Below are 19,593 nucleotides of genomic sequence, written 5' to 3'. Positions count from 1 at the left end.
AGAGGTTGACTGACTTGCCTCAAGTCACATGGCTGTGAAGTGACACCTGGGAAAGACAGAATGTGGGTTGAAAAAGCATGGATGGAGGAAAATATGCTCTGAGACATGATGTTGATGGAAACAGCCATTATTTTTACCAAGTGCTGCTACGTGACAAACATTGAGGTAGAACACCAAGGCCCGTCACGTAGACTCTTGCCCTGGAGTTCACAGACTGATGAGAGTGGAGAGACTTGAGAAAATCAGCAGTTTTCATCCAGTGTGATACATGCTATCGTTGAGGCATGTGCTCAAGTTGTAGTGATGAGACGGTGATTTAAAATTCATTCTGAAGTGATGGGGAACCTTTGAAGGATTTTGAATAGAGAAATGAGTATACTCTCGTAGGGGGAGTCTGTGTCTCAGGGTGTGGGACAGTCCTAGTTTATCCCTGTTGTCCTTGCATCAGTATTTATAATGTCCTTTTCTTTCCTGAACTGCCCTAGTTTGGGCAGCCAATTATGTAGTCCCATTAAATGACTTTCAAGGCATCTTCAGGCCTGAAATCCTCCTTTCTTACACACTGACTGGCTCCTTACTTTCTCTCCTAGTCCTGGAACCTGCAATCCAGCTCATAAAAAAACAACTGAGTCAGTTCGTGATACATGATACAATCTAATAAATAAAACATTCTGTTTTATCCCACAACCGATGAGTATGTTTTTGATACGGGATGGTATGTTAAAAAATGGTGGCAAATTATTAATTTTTACCAACAAAGAAGTTTAGCAGCTTACATTTAAAATTGGTATTCCTGCCCTTCCTGAGACAGGACTTTCTCAGCAGGTTGGGGACCCCGACCTTTTTGAAACAGTGCATTTTTTGGCCAGCTCTGGCAGCTTTAGGCTGGAGTCTAGGCCTCACAGCCTGTCTGGCCAGTTTCAGAGCACCTGTTACCCTCTCTTCCACTTCTCTAGCCCTGTCAGCTGGCTCCTGCTGACGGAGGTCAGTCGTAGCGCAAGGGCTGGGGGGAAGGCAGGTCATAACTAGTTAGCAACCTTGCTAGCAGTGAGATTGCCCTCTTGAACTCTACTCAGTCGCCTCTCCAGGAGATTCATTTCCTGTGGCCAGATAGATGCATCTGTAGGCTGACCTCAAGCTTTATTGTGTCTTGAATGCCTACCTCCATACCAGAGGGCAGCGTGGAGAAACAGACCCCCGTGTAAGTGATCCACGGTGCACTAGATGTTTTCCTCCTCTTACAAGGCTCCAGGGTGTCATGGTCTTTAGTTACATGTATGACGATGGTTACTGGACATTATGCCAGGATTTATCTGTGTCTGACAGAGTCAAGGCCAAGATAAAGTTCTTCGTGTTTTGATGTGGAATAGTCCTTTGGTGACGAAGATAAAAGCACTCTAAAGAAGGAAAGGCAGAAAGCAGAGTCTGTAAAACAATGATTATAGCTAATAAACCTTGGATTGGTCTAGCTTCTGAGGAAGCCTAATCTTTTTACCCCTGCCTCTCCGTTTTTGGTTTGCTTTGTGAGTGCTTTAAGCCAGGACAATGGAACTAAAGAAAGTCGCTTCTACGTGCCCTGTCATTAACCCGAGCATGGCGAGTCGGATTTGGGTCTGTTGCTTCACAGTGACCTTATTACCAGAAGCTCTGTCCTTATTAAGTAACTAACATCACGGCTCTGAGCCATGCTTCTCTCCCGGTCACAAGATGAGGGTGACAGGTGCTCACCATAGGCAGTGGTTCTCCTCCGAGGACACACCGAGCTTGATCTGGAGGAGTCCTGGCTGGCGCCCGGAGAGTGTGGTGCCTGTGGCTTGGTAAATACAGATGAGAAAAACGCTCGTTGAGGAATTTCCACCGCCACTCCAGAAACACACCTGTAGTACGTAGGCTACAGTCTGGTGAGAGCTTTTGTTCAGTGAGAGGAAGTTAGGTTTTCTTAATATCAGCAAATTTCTCGTGGCTGAAGCAGTTGTTCGTAAATGGAATGTGTTTTTGCTCCAGACGTGGAGAACGGATCACTCCGACTCCTAATGTGCCTCATTTAGACAACTTATTTCACATTAAAGATAAATTCTTATTCCTCTGGCTTTTCCTGAAGTCTTCTGAGAACTAAAGACTGACACAAAGAATCAAGTACTGATTCCTCCTCTCAGTGCTGTCTTTTTCATACCTATGGAATCCCACTGAAAAGCAGGGTGCAAGAAAAGGGCTCCCAAGTCCTCAGTTTCCCAGAGTTGAGTTATAACTATCAGATCTATGAAGGCAAATCGATCCTATGATCTTTCTAATTCAGGTGGGGGTGGTTCTCCATTCCGATCCTCTTTGCTTACGTATTCCCTCCAATTTTCTTACATAACCCACGATGTAAAAGTTACAGCTTTCTTACGAAACTTAAAATATCGGGGTTCATCCAACTTAATGTTTTCCTCGCCTAGTTCCTGAGTTAATAGAAATGACTGCAGAAACGGCCAGAATCATTCCAATGCTGTGTTTGCCACTACCTCAGCTTACAGTACTACTTCTTAAAGGTAAAACAGTTGGCCAGCTTATGTGCTTTACAGGCAACTTCCTGCCCACACTGTATCGCCCAGTTGCTGATGAGTTAGGCTACGTGTTGCTGTCACGTCTCTGTACTCTTTTTCTGTTTACCAGAGGACATTGAATGGTCCTCCTTCAACTGCCGTGAGATTGCTTTGACTTGAGATGCTCCAGTATTAGCTTTCATTTTAGCCCCCTTCTCTCTTTAATGAGGTATGATTTACATTACCCCATTTTAAGTGTACAGTGAGTTTTAGTAAATTTGCAGTTATGCAAACAGTATCATAGTCCAATTTGAGAATACTTCTATCACCCCCAAACATCCCCCATTCCCAGTTGAATCCACTTCCTGTCCCCACCCCAGCCCCTGGCAACCATTCGTCTACATTGTTTCTATAGATTGTCTTTTCTGTACATTTCATATAGGTAGAATTATACAACATATGGTCTTTTGTGTATGTTTTTTTTCACTTGTCCTTATGTTTTCAAGGCTGTAGCATGTATTAGTACCTCATTCCTCTTTTATGGTTGAATAATACGTTATTACATGGGCATACCACATTTGTCCATTCACCACTTAATGGACATTTGGGTTACCACTTTTTAGCTATTAGGATTGATGCGGTCATGAACATTCACATGGTGCAGATCTTTGGGCATCCGTTTTCATTTCCCTTGAGTGGATTCCTAGAAGTGGAATTGCTGGGCTCTATGGTAAATTTGTTTAACGTTTAAGGAAATTGTCAAAGTGTTTTCTAGAAAAGTGGCTGCACCATTTTCTATTCCCACAATGTACGAGGTTCTGGTTTCTTCACTTCCTCACTGATGCTTGTGTGGTGTTTTGTTTTCTTTTTGTAATAGTATCATAGTAGGTATAAACTAGTATCTCACTGTGGTTTTCACTTGTACTTCTGTAGTGACAAATGATGTGGAGGAGAATCTATTCCTGTGTTTTTTTAGTCGTACCCATGTTTTTAGTTAAATGTCTTCAAATCTTTTCCCCATTTTTTAATTAAGCTGTTGGGTGTTCTTATTGATGTCTAAGTGTTCTTTACACAGTTTGGATACAAATGCTTTATCAGAAATACGGTCTTCCAATATTTTTTTCATGCTCTTTTAAGCCCCTCTTTTAGGAATCTATTTTGGCTCACTTTAAGCCAGAGATGAATCAGGGAAATCCAGAGTGGTCTTCAGCCCCCACCCCCCATTCTTTTTGATAAGACAAAACACATTCTGCAGGTTCTCAGTGTTTGCTTTAGAATATATTTTGTATTAAACCAAACCTCAGTTATTCCTCTATCCACCCCATCCCCCCGCCATTTTTGTGTGAGGATTGGTTTTTTCTTTTTCTTTTTCTTTTTCTTTTTCTTTTTCTTTTTCTTTTTCTTTTTTTTTTTTTCTTTTTAGGAGTTACAAAGGCTCTTGGCATGTGCTTTATTTTGGGCTCTGAGCAAATCTGTTTTGAAAAGAACCATTTATTTCATTTAGGCTACTCATATTTTCTGAATTCAGTAAAACTCATCGCTGTTTGAACTGTTCCTTCTTTGTCCCAGTTAGGCTTCTGTGCATCTTCTGCCCACATACCCTGTCTTGAGCTGCCGTCACTAGTCTATATTTTAGGGCTCTTCCCTGTTTTCACTTATGGTTGTGGAGTGGAAGTCATTACGAATCTCAACCATCTCTTTCATTTTTACTCCCTCTAAAAATCAATACCCAGGTGATTTTGTGTTTATGGAATATTACTGCTAATTATTATAGGGCAACAAATAGTAATACAAACATCAAATATTAGGAAACTACAGATTTTAGAAATTTTACAAAGTTTTCATAGTAATTTCTGGTTATATTTCCTCATACTGTTCTTCAGAGTGCTAAGGCAGTCCCCTTGGTGTGGAAAATCTTAGGTTGTTCTTGCACATCTTGAGTTTGTATTTATCTTCAGGATCAACTCTCCCCAACTCAGATTGTCTTTGTTTTACAGTTAGTTGCTCCCTATTATTTGTGAATTTGCTACTTAAAATTTATTTGTAACTCTCAGATCAGTACTTGGTGGCTTTTGAGGTCATTTGTGCACGAGAGCAGAGGCGTGAACACTTTGGGTCACTCTGCATGTTCCTCGCTGGGGTGGACGGGGGACAGCTGTGCCTTCTTGTCACAGCTGGCTTTTAGAGGAGCCTAGCAGATGAAGACAGAAGGGGACGGTGCAGCACAAGCAGCTCCTCTGGTTCTGGAGCCCGTGTTTGGCCCCTCCTGGGATGCTCTCGGGCAAACATCTCTTAATAGTTCGGAAGCTCGTTTTTGCTTTTGTAAAATAAAGCGAACAAGCAGGTTGAGTTTTTAGGTTTAAGATTATTATGTGTTTGAGGTATGTGTGCGTGTGTACGTGTCTCCCCTACTAGAGTGGTTCGGCACTTGGTAATTCAGTGTTTGCTGAACTTTATAGAACATAAACTACCGTAAGTTAGGAGTGTCAACCCTGTGTTTCGGAAGATTACTTAAGCTTTCCGAATTTGTCTCTTTATGTGTAAAGTAACTTGTGAAGACCTCACAGGGTAGGAGCTGGTGCCTATTCCCTTCCTCTCCTCGTACAGTTTTCCCTGAGCGGACTCGGTCGGTTGGACTGAGCACGTAGATGAGAGCCAGAGATCGGCTCGAGTCAGCAGGGCTACTTGGCCTGCTGGAGTTCCTGATCCCTTCTAGAACCTGTCTTAACATTCTCTTGGAGTGTGGCTTCTGCAGGGGTCGGCTCAGCCACCCTCCCACACCTTTGGCATTCAAAGATTCTTTCCCTGGATTTCAAGTCTCTTTCCACTGCCTTTGTGAACACTTTTCCGTCCTGTTAGGGAAGCTGATTTGGCTTTGGATAGCGAAGGGTAAAGGGTGGATCTTTTCTTCTGTCTTCGAGTAACATCCATATACAGAGGATTCACCGGTTTCTAGCACCAAGGCCTGGCCCGTCTCCTGAACCGGGGACACTCTTGATCTTCCGGGCTGGGCCAACACACTGGATGCTAAATACATGGTGCTTAGGGCGCATCTCTTGGGTATGCACAAGATTCCGGAAGTGTGGCCTGTTTCCGGCTCGGGTCACCGTCTCTTACTCGGTCCCACACGAGGCAAACAGTTCACGTTTTCTTCTTCCTTTTGTTGCTCATTCTGGTGAGAGGTAGCTTTTTATTTTCTACCCCAAATTCTTCCAGGTGGAAACCTGGACATCAGACTCTCTTCGCTCTTTCATCAGTTTTTGTGGAATGGGTAACATACTGGTAGGGTTAAAAAATGCCCAGCGAATCGAAAGGTATACTCGAAAAGGTCTTCCATTTCTCTCCATTTTGTCTAGTTGGCGGGTCCCCACTTCAAGAATAACTTCATGGAGTTGGGGACACCTCTACTTTTGCTTGATACTCACGTGATTATACGGATAATAGCTGACTTGAAGTCATAATCTCCTTCGGTACATGAAGGAAAGTATGTGTTGCATTTTAGAAGATTCCCATCATAGCTAACGTTAACAGACTTCTTTTGAATGGAATGTCCTTCCCTCAGTCTTCCTTGGAGTGCCTCGTTCTGCGGTGGTAACAGATAAAATAGATTTGCCGTATACTTAATGCCTTTTGCCAGTATACTTGATATTTAAATTAAGACATGAAAAATACACATTTTAGGTTTTGTGTACATCACAAAACCGTCCGAGTTGTGAGCCTTTTAAGTTTGGGAGCGTAGGTACATTTTTGTACTTTTTTATTCCTTCAACGGTATTTGTTATATTCAACACTGTGGTGGCTGCTGAGGATCCAGCAGAAAACGAGACCCATCGTGTACACTTGAAGTTGTGCTTCTCATTTCTGAACTAGCAGTAGGAGCATTGTTGTCAGTTTCACCGGCCCATTCTTCATTTAGTTCACTGTTTGTTGTGTGAATTGGTCACCATGCTGGCCCCAGTGTATCTTCAGGTATTTCACAAATATGCAGTGCAGTGAAAGAGCTGCTGAAAATCGCTTCCAGGGGAAATGATTACATCAAAAAGAATTTAGATCAAGTGTGAAGCTGTTTAAATTAACTTTTAAAACTGTTTTTTGAGGTGAGCATGTTTTATTCTCAGTTGATTGAATTTACTCTGGTCGAAACCTAATCTCTATTTGAATGTTCCACCGTAGATGTGTGAGATAGTCCTAAGTTGCTGTGAACATACTAGAATTGTGTGTATTCTTAGCCTGCTGGGTGGAAACATGTAAATGATCTGATTGGGACGTCTGCTTTTGGACATGTAGTTTACTTAAGGGCTCGGATCTATTTTCTGTAACTGTTTAAGCCAACATGTTCAGATTTTGTGTAAACATACATCTAAAATTCAAGTGTAATAAAGAAAAATAGCACTTAGAAATCCGCCGTCAGCCGAGAGGAGCTCGAGGGACTGGAGCTGGAACTTTCTGGAAAATTTTCAAGATTTGCTTCATGAAGCCTTTCCTAAACCTACAGAGCAGAGAACCAAGTCTAGTCTAGTCTTAGGTAGATCCAGCTAGCTTCAGAATGGTTATGTGAATGTGGCAGGACTCAGTAAACATTTGACCCTGTTTTTCTTTAACGTGCTCTTTTTGTACAAAAATGTACGGGAAAACCATAAGAAATTGTTATCTTAAGTGGCAATATGTGAGATCAATTTCTTTTTTATCTAGTTAACGATTACTTAATCTTTTGCGGATTCCTTTTACTTCCCTTTCCTTTATGTACCTTTGCACTATTTATGTCTCTTTGTTATACCCCAAGATGTTTACAGAGAGAATGAAACCTGTTCTCTTACCTGTTACTGTCTCTGAATTCTTACAAAGTTGCTTATAAATCTTCCCCTAATGCTTTATTTTATACAACTAAAATTAGTAATAAAATATCATTGGAACTTATTAAAAGATGTTTTTACATTATATATTTCAGTTGTTATTGAGAAACTATACTGGTTTCATAGAACTCAAGTACCTGATTCACCTGCTCCCTCTTGTGGTAAATACTTAGTTTTATCCAACATGCTTTTATTGGTAACACTTTACCAATGAGAATAGAGATTTGGATAGTCCAAAGAGATTTTAAAAATCAGGAGGATGTGGCTAGTGTGCTCAGCCTGGACTGTGTTTAAGGTTATCTGTAGGGCCTAGGCCACACCCTGAGAGATTCCCTTGGTCTGTCTGGGGTGGGAACCAAGCATTTACAGTTTAATTTTTTTTTTTAATTTTTTTAAAATGTTCATTTATTTTTGAGGGAGAGAAAGAGTGTGAGCGGGGGAGGAGCAGAGAGAGAGGGAGACACAGACTCCGAAGCGGGCTCCAGGCTCAGAGCTATCAGCACAGAGCCCGATGCAGGGCTCGAACTCACAAACCATGAGATCATGACCTGAGCCCAAGTCGGACACTCAACCGACTGAGCCACCCAGGAGCCCCTAGGTTTTCCTAATCGCTATTTGTCTTAATTAAACTTTGATTTCTGTGTATATTTCTATTTTTTCTTCAATGTTTAGCTCTTAGAGATAATGGTCAACTGTTAGTACTTTTATTTTTTTAATATGTAATACAAAAAAATGAAACCGTTAGCATTTACAGAAAAACCCTTTCACATTGGCAAATACAGAATAGAATTGGTAACTACTGAATACAAAGTTACATTTATACTTTATCTCTTAGATGGTGCTAGAAAGTGTTGACACTTCTTTTGGATACTGTTTCATTTTTTCCCTTGTACCTTTCTGTTAGAATTCTTTTATTAATTTGAAAATCTGAAGACTATTTTTTGGTGATCTCTTTGACTAGCCCATTATTTTCTGATAAAAAGTTATATGTATGGGTATAGTCTGGACACTTTAGACCAAAGGGTGTAATGACGGACATGTCTCCTTCCCACCCTAGGTCTCTGAGGCCCTTTCCTTGGAAGTAGCTGTGTTTGTGTTCTTAGTTTTCTAGGTTTTATTTTCTGTTCTATTTAATGCCTGTGTCAAATATGAGTTGTAATAAACAGCATCACACTACATTTTTATCATATATTTAAAATGTTCCAGTTGTATTTTACATTCTAAATAAATGAGGTATTGGCAACATTGCTATTTAAGTTCTGTCTTTTATTAATGAATTCTCTTAAATTTATTATTTTTAATATGTTAATTATACAGCTTAATAGTGATAAGGATATGTTTCCATGTTACTTACATTTCGTTCATTAAAAAATCATAAATGGTGTATTTGCACTAGAAGTTAATACATAATATATTCTGCACATCTGTTTACGGTATGGTCAAACCCTTCATATATTAATGAAATTGTTTTTATACCCAGGTAATGTGAAAAACAAGTTATGTGAAAAACGTCCTTAAGAAATGTTCTAACTGAACTTTAACCTTATTTCCAAAAGTTGCCACTTTGGTTTTAGACAATAAGCAGAAAGCAAGGAAAGAAAAAAGAGACTTTTAAGTGATGAACCACCTGTGTAGTCCCTTTGAAATAGAACTCAAGGTCAGACTCCCTCTCTTAAGAAAGCAGTGTGAAATACTGAATAGAAGCCTTGATTTCCAGATTCTTTACATGACACCTTTGTTATGTAGCTTATGCATTTGGTCTTAAAGGAAACTTCAGATTCTAGCAATATGGATGTTTTCCATTGATTTCTTATCCATGTAGCCCGGGTTTGGTCTGGTCTCATAAGAATAGTTGATTACTATAGCTAGATTCTTAATGAATAATGAAAATATGGAAGTCTTTGTTTTACATTAAATGGATCACCTAGGAATTTATCTCCTAGAACAGTATTTTCCTCAATATGTGCATAATGTTAAGTAATTATGAGTTGAGTTTTTTTAGTGAGGAAAACTTTATTCAGTGTTTCCTAGCATTCTTTGTTTCCTTATGGAAATTCAAGTTATTAAAGTATTCAGATTCAATATAAAAAAGAGATGTCCCCATGTGTTCTCTGAGTTTTTTGTTTTTTTGTTTTTTTTTGCCGCTTTTATTTTTGAAGACAGGTTATTTTTGTTTATGATAATAATCAGGAATTACAAGAGGTCTAAAATGATACCAGAAAGGATGTTCCAGTTTTCAGACGACCCAACTGTTTGACTGTAAGGAGACAAAAACAGAACATTTAAGATTGCATCAATCAGCATAACTTACTTTAACAGTATGAAAGCACCGCAAAGGGAGTTAATTCTACCCGTTGTGTTTTGATGGATCATGTACCTTTTTACCCGTATCTGAATACATTTTTCAAGTATAACCGTTTTTTTTTAATCATATTAAATGGAATATGATAGAAATCCAGTAGGTTAAAGCATTATCTGATTTTGGCTTGAAGATAGTATCCAAACATTTTGGTTTAATTTTTCTAGTTTAGGTAGTTTGTAGATCATACATCATTTTTTTTCAGGTGCCCTCTGAACATTCAAACATGATAATTGATGACTGATTTTTTTTGTTTAAAAAATCTCAGAGGTCAGTAGAACTCCACTATGTATTGTATTTTAATGACATTCAGTAGGGGGTATATCCAGTTAATTAGTTCCTAAGATACAAGATACAAAAAAGAAGTACGTATAAGATAGGGAAGATACATACACGTATTTTTTTCCTGGAAGACCAATTTCAAAATAAAAATATAACTAAAGTATAGAGTAGAAAACTCTGGCTCAGTTTTGGAAGTTCAAAAGCACGTAGCCTACCCAGATGAGATTGTGTGTTACCGTCCTGCGTGTCACGGGGCAGGCGGTAATGCACCCAGTAGCTTCGGTTGCCGGTATTTTGTGACTGTCCCAGGGCGCCCTCCCAGTACCATCTCCCGGGGCTCAGAAAGCTCTCCTTTTCTTCATTCCTAGAATGTCACTCCTCCCTGGCTGTGGGTAGAAAGAAATGCTAAGTGAAGTGTGAGACACCGAACAGAAGAGTAAAACCGGCTGTGCGGTCCTGCCGTCCGGTGGCCACATTCTGCTAGACGTGGGGAGCTCCGGAAGGCATAGAGTGTAGGAACTTAGCATATAGTGGGATGTGTGAGACATTTATAGAATAGCCACGTTAGCCCCTGGTGTCAGGCACTTTAGAATTACCCAGTTTTTAACAAGTGATAAATGAAAATGTAATGGTGAAGAACTCAAAACTTTAGATAAGAATATGATTATTTCTTAGTCAACATTGTCCTGACAGATGGGCTGCTCTCGAGAGAACTCTCTATAACTTAGTCTTTGTTTTTCTTTCTTTCCTTCCTTCCTTCCTTCCTTCCTTTTTCTTTTTTTCTTTCTTTCTTCCTTTCTTTTTCTTTTCTTTCTTTCAAAGCCATGGAAACAGATTTTCGATTCAGCTTTTTAAATCTGGCTAGCAGACATTCACATATTCAAGCCTTTTAAATGCCCCTGTGGTAGAAAAGTGAGCAGAAGTTAAAAGAACTCTGTAAAGACATATTACTATGCATATATGTGTGTGTATTTATAAATATATATATTTTATAAAAATGCTGCTGCTGCTACAATTGCAGGTCCTTTTGGAATAAATCACGGGATTGAGCTTCATTCAGATGTGGTGGAATATGCCAAGGAAAAACTGGAGAGCTTCATCAAAAATAGTGACAGCTTTGACAAGTAAGTATTCACATCTATAGTTTTGATTTGAAAGCAGTTGATAAGCAGCTAAATAGACATGTCTGTTCCTCAGTGCTGTTCATCGATCCTGAATTGCTCCACCGAATGTACCAGAAATCAGTGTGGTATAAAATGACTGAGAAAATTAAGTTAGAGAAATCACGCGATAATCTTTGTGCTGTGTGACTGTAAATTATAAATAAATGCAAAGTAACTTTTGTAATCATTACTATCCCTGTATCCGTCAGTGACGGATACAGGGATAGTAATGGCGGTAGGGTTACGTTCCATTCATTCAAAATCATACAAGCACCTTTTCTGGCGTTAGAAAATACTGTTCTGGAACTGATTTTATACCTTCGGAGCGGTAATTTAAGAGTCCTGCCCTCTTTAACATAGGGTGATACCTGTTAGCATACAAAGGACTTTTTTTTTTTTTTTTTTTTTTACATTTGTTGATTTTTGAGAGACAGAGAGAGACAGAGCCTGAGTGGGAAAGGGGCAGAGAGAGAGGGAGACACAGAATCCGAAGCAGGCTCCAGGCTCTGAGCTGTCAGCACAGAGCCCCATGCAAGGCTCTAAATCACGAAGCACGAGATCATGACCCGAGCTGAAGTCGGACACTTAGCCGACTGAGCGCCACCCAGGTGCCCCCGAAGGACTATCTTAAAAACACTCAATTACCTTGTAATATAACTAGAGTTAATTATCATAGAAATATATTGATCTATTTTGTGATAAGGTTGTGTTGAAGCCATTGCTTTGTAAAACATTGTTTTGAACTCGGACTTGCCCTTAGAAAGTGCAGACTTTGGTCCTTCGCCTGGCAGGGGCGTCTTCTCAGTGTGCAGTGTTCCTAAAATTCAGCAATGATAGCGCTACGGGGCAAGGGTGTCTTATGCTGAAGTGCACGAACTCTGCGAAATTGTGTAAAACGTGATGGCATATCTTCCAACTAGTCATATTTTCCAAGAAAGCCTTAAAAAGCTTAGAACACCAGCTTAGAACAAGGTCACCTTCTCTTGCAAAGTTTTAGTACAAAGCCAGAGTTCTAACTCTGCTTGTCGGGAGTGGGCCTTCCCCACTCATCTCTAGACCCTGGCCACGACCACGGAGGTGAGAAACTTGGGAGTCTGAGTCAGGGCTGAGGGCTTTTTTCTAAGAGAGTTTCAGCCCCGGGACAGTGCATGAAGGAAGCGGAGAAGGCCCTGGGAACGTCTGCCGGAGTGTTTTTTCCTTTTTCCTCCCCTTCTCTGCCCCTCCTCTCCGTCCCCCTGCTCTTTGCTTTTTCTCCCCTTGCCTTTGCCAGTGTGTATCTGTCCTCTGGCAAGTGGCACTTGATTGGTTGACGAATAGAAAACGGATACGCTGCTGCAAATCCTCAGTGAAGGGGAGTCTTCTGTCTGGCTGTGGTTGTAATCGGGTTATGAGAGACCTCAGGCGGGCAGGCTCGAGTGAACTGGAACGTGTTCAGGTTTATTTTGTCCTATAGTTAATTCCATGTATTTGAGCAAGCCATTTGAATTTTCTGCATCAATTTGGGGAACACCATCCTTTGTCTTATTTATGCTTGTCTTCATAAATAGTGAAAATTTAAATCACATTGGAATCATTTTTCAAGTGCTTACCGTGTTGGTTCATATTCTGTTTCCAAGAATAACATATTGTTTGACAGAAAAAAAAAATAGTTTTTAGCCGAAGTCATTTTATAGGAAATTGGGATTCAGTTTTACCATCCTTTTGTGTCTTATCATTTCTGTCTGCTTATTTGTAACATGTTAAATGCTTAAGATGTGGACAGGAATATTTTTTATATTGTTTATTAAAACTATAGAATTTTGTTGCATTTATTGGATTCCTATTTTATGTGTTTTGTTGTTGAAACAGTATACACAAATTGACCTTTTGAATACCTTTGAACTTAGAAAATACAGAAGTACTATTAGTAAAAGCCAGTGTTTAAGTTCTGCCATGAAGTCTAGTATTACTAGATAGTAATCCATTTCCAGCAGAATGCACTCAAGGATGAACCTTGAATCCCTGAAGCATCTCTATACAGGTATCTATGGAGCTCAAGTTTAGTGCTGACAACTAGGCCTGGGAAACAATAAAATATGTTATTATTTAAAGCATTTCTATGTTGATGTAATTTAAATATCAAATAATCCGTAACAGAGAAGTTCGAAGACTATATATTTAAGTGTCTCAATTAAAATTTTTTTTCTAAAATTGTTTTCATATAATTATAAAACGATTAAAATTTCCTTGTATTTCTTGAATTTGTTGTTACTCTGCGATATAGATTTGTTATTCATAAAATGATGAATTATACAATATGGTGATATGATTTCTCTAAATGTTTATAATTTTTAATGGTCTTGCTATTTTAGTTAAAATAGTCAGACTTTATAACAGTTGTTTTTCAACGTTTTTAATTTATTTTTGGGACAGAGAGAGACAGAGCATGAACGGGGGAGGGGCAGAGAGAGAGGGAGACACAGAATCGGAAACAGGCTCCAGGCTCCGAGCCATCAGCCCAGAGCCTGACGCGGGGCTCGAACTCACAGACCGCGAGATCGTGACCTGGCTGAAGTCGGACGCTTAACCGACTGCGCCACCCAGGCGCCCCATAACAGTTGTTTTTGAAGCATTGCAACTTTTTAAAGCAGATTCGTACATTAATAAACTAGTCTAAAAAATTAGTTCTGGAAATATTATCTATTTTGGTTTTCAGGTAGTGTTCTGAAGTATTATTTAAATATTTCAGATCTCTATATAGAAGTATCTTACATCCAAAGAGCACTAGGTCCTGGGAAAACGTTTCCATTTGTGTAAAGTGGTGAGTGGTTGGAAGCTGAGACATCAAAGTCGATGAGTTCTCATTGCCTCCTGTTTTGGTCCTTTTATATTATTTGGTTTTGGTGACAAACTATAAAGATATAATAGTGTTCTTTCTGTCTTGTGTTTTGATGATTTCTTTGCAATTTTTTTGGTGTTTGTGGATGATATTTCTATTTATATTAATTTTTGGAATTTGAAAAAGTTGCTGTGCAAAGTGATTTTAAAAATCCCATTTCTAAGCAGTCACATTATATTGTAAACAGGTCATCAAGATACATATTTTAATTAATAAAATAGAAAGTAACTCTGGAAAATTAATTGCTCTTTATGTATTCCTTAGTACCAGATTATTTTTGATTATGTGTAACACAGAATAGGTAGCTGAAACGTAATACTCTTCCTTCCTTACTTATCCTATTGGTTTGGATCTTTTTTGGGGGGGTGGGGAGGGTTGGATCTTTTTTAATCAGTTGCTTTTTCAAAACTTATGTCACTTAAGATTTAAACTGCATTTTTAAATTTTCTTAACATGTATCAATTGGAGATCATAACTCCAAATACAGTAGGTAGGGAAAAAAAATCCATAAACTACTCAACCTTAAAATAAATAATGTAAGGTGACCTTTTAAGAAATGTAAGTGTGTGTTTTTGTGTTTATTTTATAAAGCAAGCTGGGTTCCTGAGTCTTGAAAGTAGTATTTTTTCTTGTAGAAAAAAGTGTCTTTATTGTAATGTTTGCATTTAAAAATTTTCTTTCCATGCCTTACTCCTACATCAGCAAACAAAATAATTTGGAGAGGCTACTCTGAATTGACTGTATTTGGAGATGGGCAGGAGGGGGAGCTCTCTTGTATGGTTTATCCTTTTGCTCTACGTTGGTATTTCCAGATTCGTTGAAATTCCCTTATAAACATGACATTTGATTCCTAGGGTCCTCTAAAACATTGGCAGACTTCTCTAGTCAAGGACCAAGTAGTAACTACTTTGGGCTTCCTGGCCTAAATGGTCCCTTTGGCAACTGCTCAACCCTGCCATAATGCAGAAGCAGTCTTAGACACTTTGAAAGGGAGTGGGCATGAGGTGTTGTAGGGACACTTGCTTTACAAAAGCAAGCAGCAGGGTGGATTTGGCCTGTTTGCTGACCCTTGTTGTATCTTCACACACTCTCTTCAGAACGCCTTTATTTTAGTCCACTCTGATCTAGACAAGTCTTTGGGCCTAGGTCTTAAAGGCCCTTAGGTGTCTGGCTTTCATGAGGGAAGAAGTTTGGAGAAGGTCAAGTTATAATCAGTATTTGTGCTTGAGCAGTAAGCAAAGTAATCTCTCCGGTGGTAGTTGCTTGGAGGAATAATTCAGTTAAAGTAGCCTGAATTGTAAACCTTTATCCTGTAAATGCTTTGCAAATGAGTTGGTAATTGGTATACACTTTTTTATAGCAATAGTATGTATTTATGTAATATATACATGCGCATGTAGTTGACTCAGCTCCCTAGAATGCATGCTTTGGAGTGTGCCATTTCCTAGGAATACATCGCTCGATCCTGTCTCCCCTCCCTTTCAACGATACTTTAGCTAATTCTGGGAATAGTCTAACATCAGTAGTCAAATGAGTGCAGCATTGTTTGATTTATTTGAAGATTTTCATTCCGTTTGAACAGAAGACTATAGTTTCTATACAGTTTGTTATATACATGAGTCATGATATGAGTACTGAAAACAGTAATGAGATAATAAAAAATAATAGCACCTAATATGTATTGTCTGTTCATTAAGTACCAGTCTGTTCATTAAGTACCACGTACATTCCACGTGCTTAATCCACAGTGCTAGAGGCCATTTTGGTGTCCATGTTGCCCAAGTGGGAAAACTGAAGACTGGACAGGCTGTGACCTCGGCTATGTCCATCTTTTTATTTACTTCTGAATTAGCTATGATGATGTAAACAGTGATCTATCCCAATATTTGTTCCAGCAGGAAGCTACCCATGAATGACAGTCGAGCAATTTAGCCCCAGGTACAAAAGTTGAAGCAGCGCTTATATTTTCGTCATTTATTTCCCTTTGATGAGGATTAAGGAGGGCTGATAACATGGTTAAATGCACGGTAGCATTTTTATTACAAAGCATACTTACCCTGTTCACTGATGAAACTCACCTATGGTGTGAGTTACTTTTGGGGGCAGAGATGAGTGAGCGAGGCAATGCAGTTGAGGTATGAGTTTTCGTTAAGTGCAGATAGTATACTCTTATGTTTCAAAGATGTAATTGGCTTATGGCAATGTCTAGTGGCCTAATATGATTTTTAAGTATAGGTTTGTGTTGCATGTGCTTTGATTTGCCTTGGAAAAATGCTTCTATGTCCTGTCGACTTTACCACTAGAATAGTCCTGCTTCCTCTTTAAGAGAATTATGGCACACTTGAAGTAGTTTTGCGATCTATAAATGTATATTCAACATTACTTCAAAATATTTCTCAGATATTTGAATATTTTCGATACACTAATACTGCTCCGATGGTAGCTTTATAGCAATTACTACAGGTTGTGAACTGTTTTCAATCATGACATGCATTCAAATGGTGGTAACAGAAGTGCTTGAAAATAGTCATCAGGGCTATTCATCAGTTCTGTATTTTTAACATCCGTGAGAAATGGCACGGGGAAAAGTTGGATTTAGGAGAAGAAATTACCGTTGAAATACTTGGACGCTCGCTTTTATGTGATGTACCTGTCCTGTTTCCTATAAAGTGTTTAGAGTCTGGTTTTGATCCTATGGATTTTCCTAAAGCTTCTTTCAATGAAAAAAACACTGTATTTACTTACTCTTCACACTTTGCTTTAAATAATGCTTGAAATTATTCTGAGATGAGATTGATGCAGTTGGAAGGGAAAACACTTGAAAAGGTAAAGTCTTTGCTTTTTAAATTTTACACTATTCCGTAGCTTAATTATTGATTGTAAGAGTTTTTGAATGGTATAACTGCATTTGGAGGGCAACAGATAATAATATTTCCCTGGATGTTTCTTCCCAGTGGAAAATTCTGAAGTTTTGCCTTGTTTTAACTAAACAGTCCTAGCTCTCAAGACCCAAAATGTATATTTTGACTAAGTGTTTTAAGAAAAAGAGGTTTCTGTGATTCATTTGGCAGGTGGTTTTGGATGAGGTCTGAGAACAAGGTAGGATTCTTTCCTGTGACCTTGAAATCCTTTATTCCATTGGAATAATTGTCTAAACTTTCAATGACAGCATCCTGTGGCACATGATAAACTAGGTGTGCAAATTGTCAGCCCCCCACTTCAACAGTGTATTGAAGGGGAATGTTGTTTTTTCTACTCTCAGTCAGCTCCTAGACCTAGACTATCCGTCTAAGAGGGAAGCTGCAGGGCAAGGCTAGGTCACCCTGATCTCCTAGCAGCTTATCAAAAGAATTATATGGGCAAGTTGGCAAGGTCCCTGCTGTGAAGGAAATCACCTGTCCGACTCCAGATGAAGATATTTCAACACGCACCTATAAAGAAAACCACTGCTAAGGTAAGTGATGAGAATCCCAGTGTTATTTCGGGCCAGTGTTCGTGTGTAAGCCAAGATAATGTGCTCTCTGTTTTCCCACAAGTGATTTCCAGTGTACGTTATTAGTAAGAGCGTGCCGGATAGTTTTCCCTCTCCGCATAAGAGAGTCTGAAAACAGTTCCTGGCTTTACAGATTTAAATCAACAAATGATTAAAGTCTAAAGTGAATAAATTTGTAGTTATTACACGCATTTCAGAGCTGTTTATTTTGTGTACGGATAACTTATATCGTTAGGTATAATTCAGTGTAATTTAGGAGCGTGAGTCATCTCCATCTGGGAAATTTTGTTTTGGAAATTTTCTTCAAAGAATAAAAATGATTGCTACTTTTCACTTTACTAACAGACATAAAATTTTAATGAACTTTCCTAAATTAAGAATAAAAATTAGAGCAAGCACTCGTGAGCCATAATTTATGAATAATAATAACCACGAAGGAAATGCCATTTTGGTTTGCCTCCCTGCTCCCTCCTAGGTTTCGTATAGTTTTTGATTGATGTGAAAAAATGGAATTTGGGTTTTCCTTTTCACTAATTTTAACCTAGATTTCCTGTATAGATCTATAAATAGTGTAGTACTATTTTGTAGTAAACTGAAAAGTTCTGGTTAATTTATTGCTGAAGTCTTCCAGATTATACACAGATTGTATTTGTGGTTTAAAATATGTCCTTTGCCTCTATAGAGGTTTGTGGAAACTTAGGTGAGATTCAGCTTTCAGAAGATAGTGAAAGCCTACGGGAGAACATGTTTTCTTTATTTTCCTGTCAACACCGGAAGAATGAATAGGAGTTGTAATTTACTCTGATGACACGGTAGCTACCATCCACGTCTCCAGTCAGTCGTCTAGCTCTCTGTAAATATTGCCTGGGCATCATCTGACATGGGTGGGGGCACATCCATAAACATTGTCCTACACACATCATTAGCCATGGCATTGGTGTGAGTTCATTTACCTGAAATGCTGTCATAAAAATAAGCCACAGTTTTCCTGTTAGAATACAGAATGTCTAAGATCCTCAGCTATGTACCTAGTTAGAAGGACTAAAGCTCATCTCTAAGTCCTTTATTAGGAAAGATAGTCCATTACCTACTTTTTTTTTAGATACAATGTATAAAATAACAATGCATTTTGAGAATTGTTTTGTGTTCTTTAATAATGTGAAGGATTCATGTATTACTGGTAGAAAAGGTTAAGCCATAGTTATAATCAAGAGTCTCCAGGTGAGACACTATCTCTGGTAGATATTTTTCTTAATGACCACTAAACTGGTAGTGTTACAATTTTTTGGTAATGTGTTTGGCATATGAATTTTCTTTCTTTTTAAAAAAAAATTTTTTTTTAATGTTTATTTTTTGAGAGAGAGAGAGAGAGAGAGTGCAGGTGTGGGAGGGGCAGAGAGAGGGAGACACAGAATCAGAAGCAGGCTCCAGGCTCCGAGCTGTCAGCACAGAGCCCGACGCGGGGCTCAGACTCACAAACCGTGAGATTATGGCCTGAGCTGAAGTCGGATGCTTAACGGACTGAGCCACCCAGGCGCCCCTGGCATGTGAATTTTCTATGTTCTAGATGTTCTAGTGCCAACATTTGAAGACATTTCAGTGTCCTCAGTTTTACTTATGTCCTTGAAATTTTACTATGTTCAATCTAGAAATAGTCCCATCCTTTTGGAACATCTCAAGTTCAATTAAACTTTCAGATTCGAATATTCTGTTAAAATAAATTAATTTGACTATGTTAAATGAAAGTGTAAAGAACTCGTATGTATTTGTTAGAAATATATGTTCCATTTGCATTAGTAGAAATTTATAGATTTAGAGATTACTCCCTAAGAGAAAGCAAAATATAGTTGTTCTGATCTGCATTACAGGGGGAAAAAGATGAAGTCGTTTTCCTAATGTTATTGTGGCTTATTTAAGATCTTCTGAAAGGCCCAAAAAAGTACCTTTCAGTTATAGGACAGTTGATTTATTCATTAAAGGTGAGGATTTTTGAAATTATTCGAGTTTTGCCTTTTTTGGCATTTTGAGAAAAACTATCTT

At 38.7% G+C, this 19,593-nt stretch overlaps 1 protein-coding gene across 4 annotated transcripts in view; it reads left to right on the top strand.

Annotated features, from left to right (window-relative positions):
- The window catches only part of PCMTD1 (protein-L-isoaspartate (D-aspartate) O-methyltransferase domain containing 1), a 68,114-nt gene that overhangs the window by 32,673 nt on the left and 15,848 nt on the right, over positions 1-19,593 (top strand). For 2 of the 4 annotated variants that reach the window (XM_042972956.1, XM_042972957.1), the window contains exons 2-3: positions 11,041-11,143; positions 17,323-17,514. Coding sequence is in view for 2 of the 4 variants with exons in the window: in XM_042972953.1 (XP_042828887.1) it covers positions 11,041-11,143 (103 nt within the window). In the remaining 2 variants the exon portion in view is untranslated. The remainder of the gene's footprint in view (positions 1-11,040; positions 11,144-17,322; positions 17,515-19,593) is intronic. The other 2 variants (XM_042972953.1, XM_042972954.1) reach the window with 1 other exon arrangement.

This window comes from Panthera tigris, chromosome F2, assembly GCF_018350195.1.
Source record: "Panthera tigris isolate Pti1 chromosome F2, P.tigris_Pti1_mat1.1, whole genome shotgun sequence".
Taxonomy (NCBI): domain Eukaryota; kingdom Metazoa; phylum Chordata; class Mammalia; order Carnivora; family Felidae; genus Panthera; species Panthera tigris.
The sequence above is the reverse complement of the archived record's forward strand: the minus strand, read 5'-3'. Positions and strand labels throughout refer to the sequence as shown.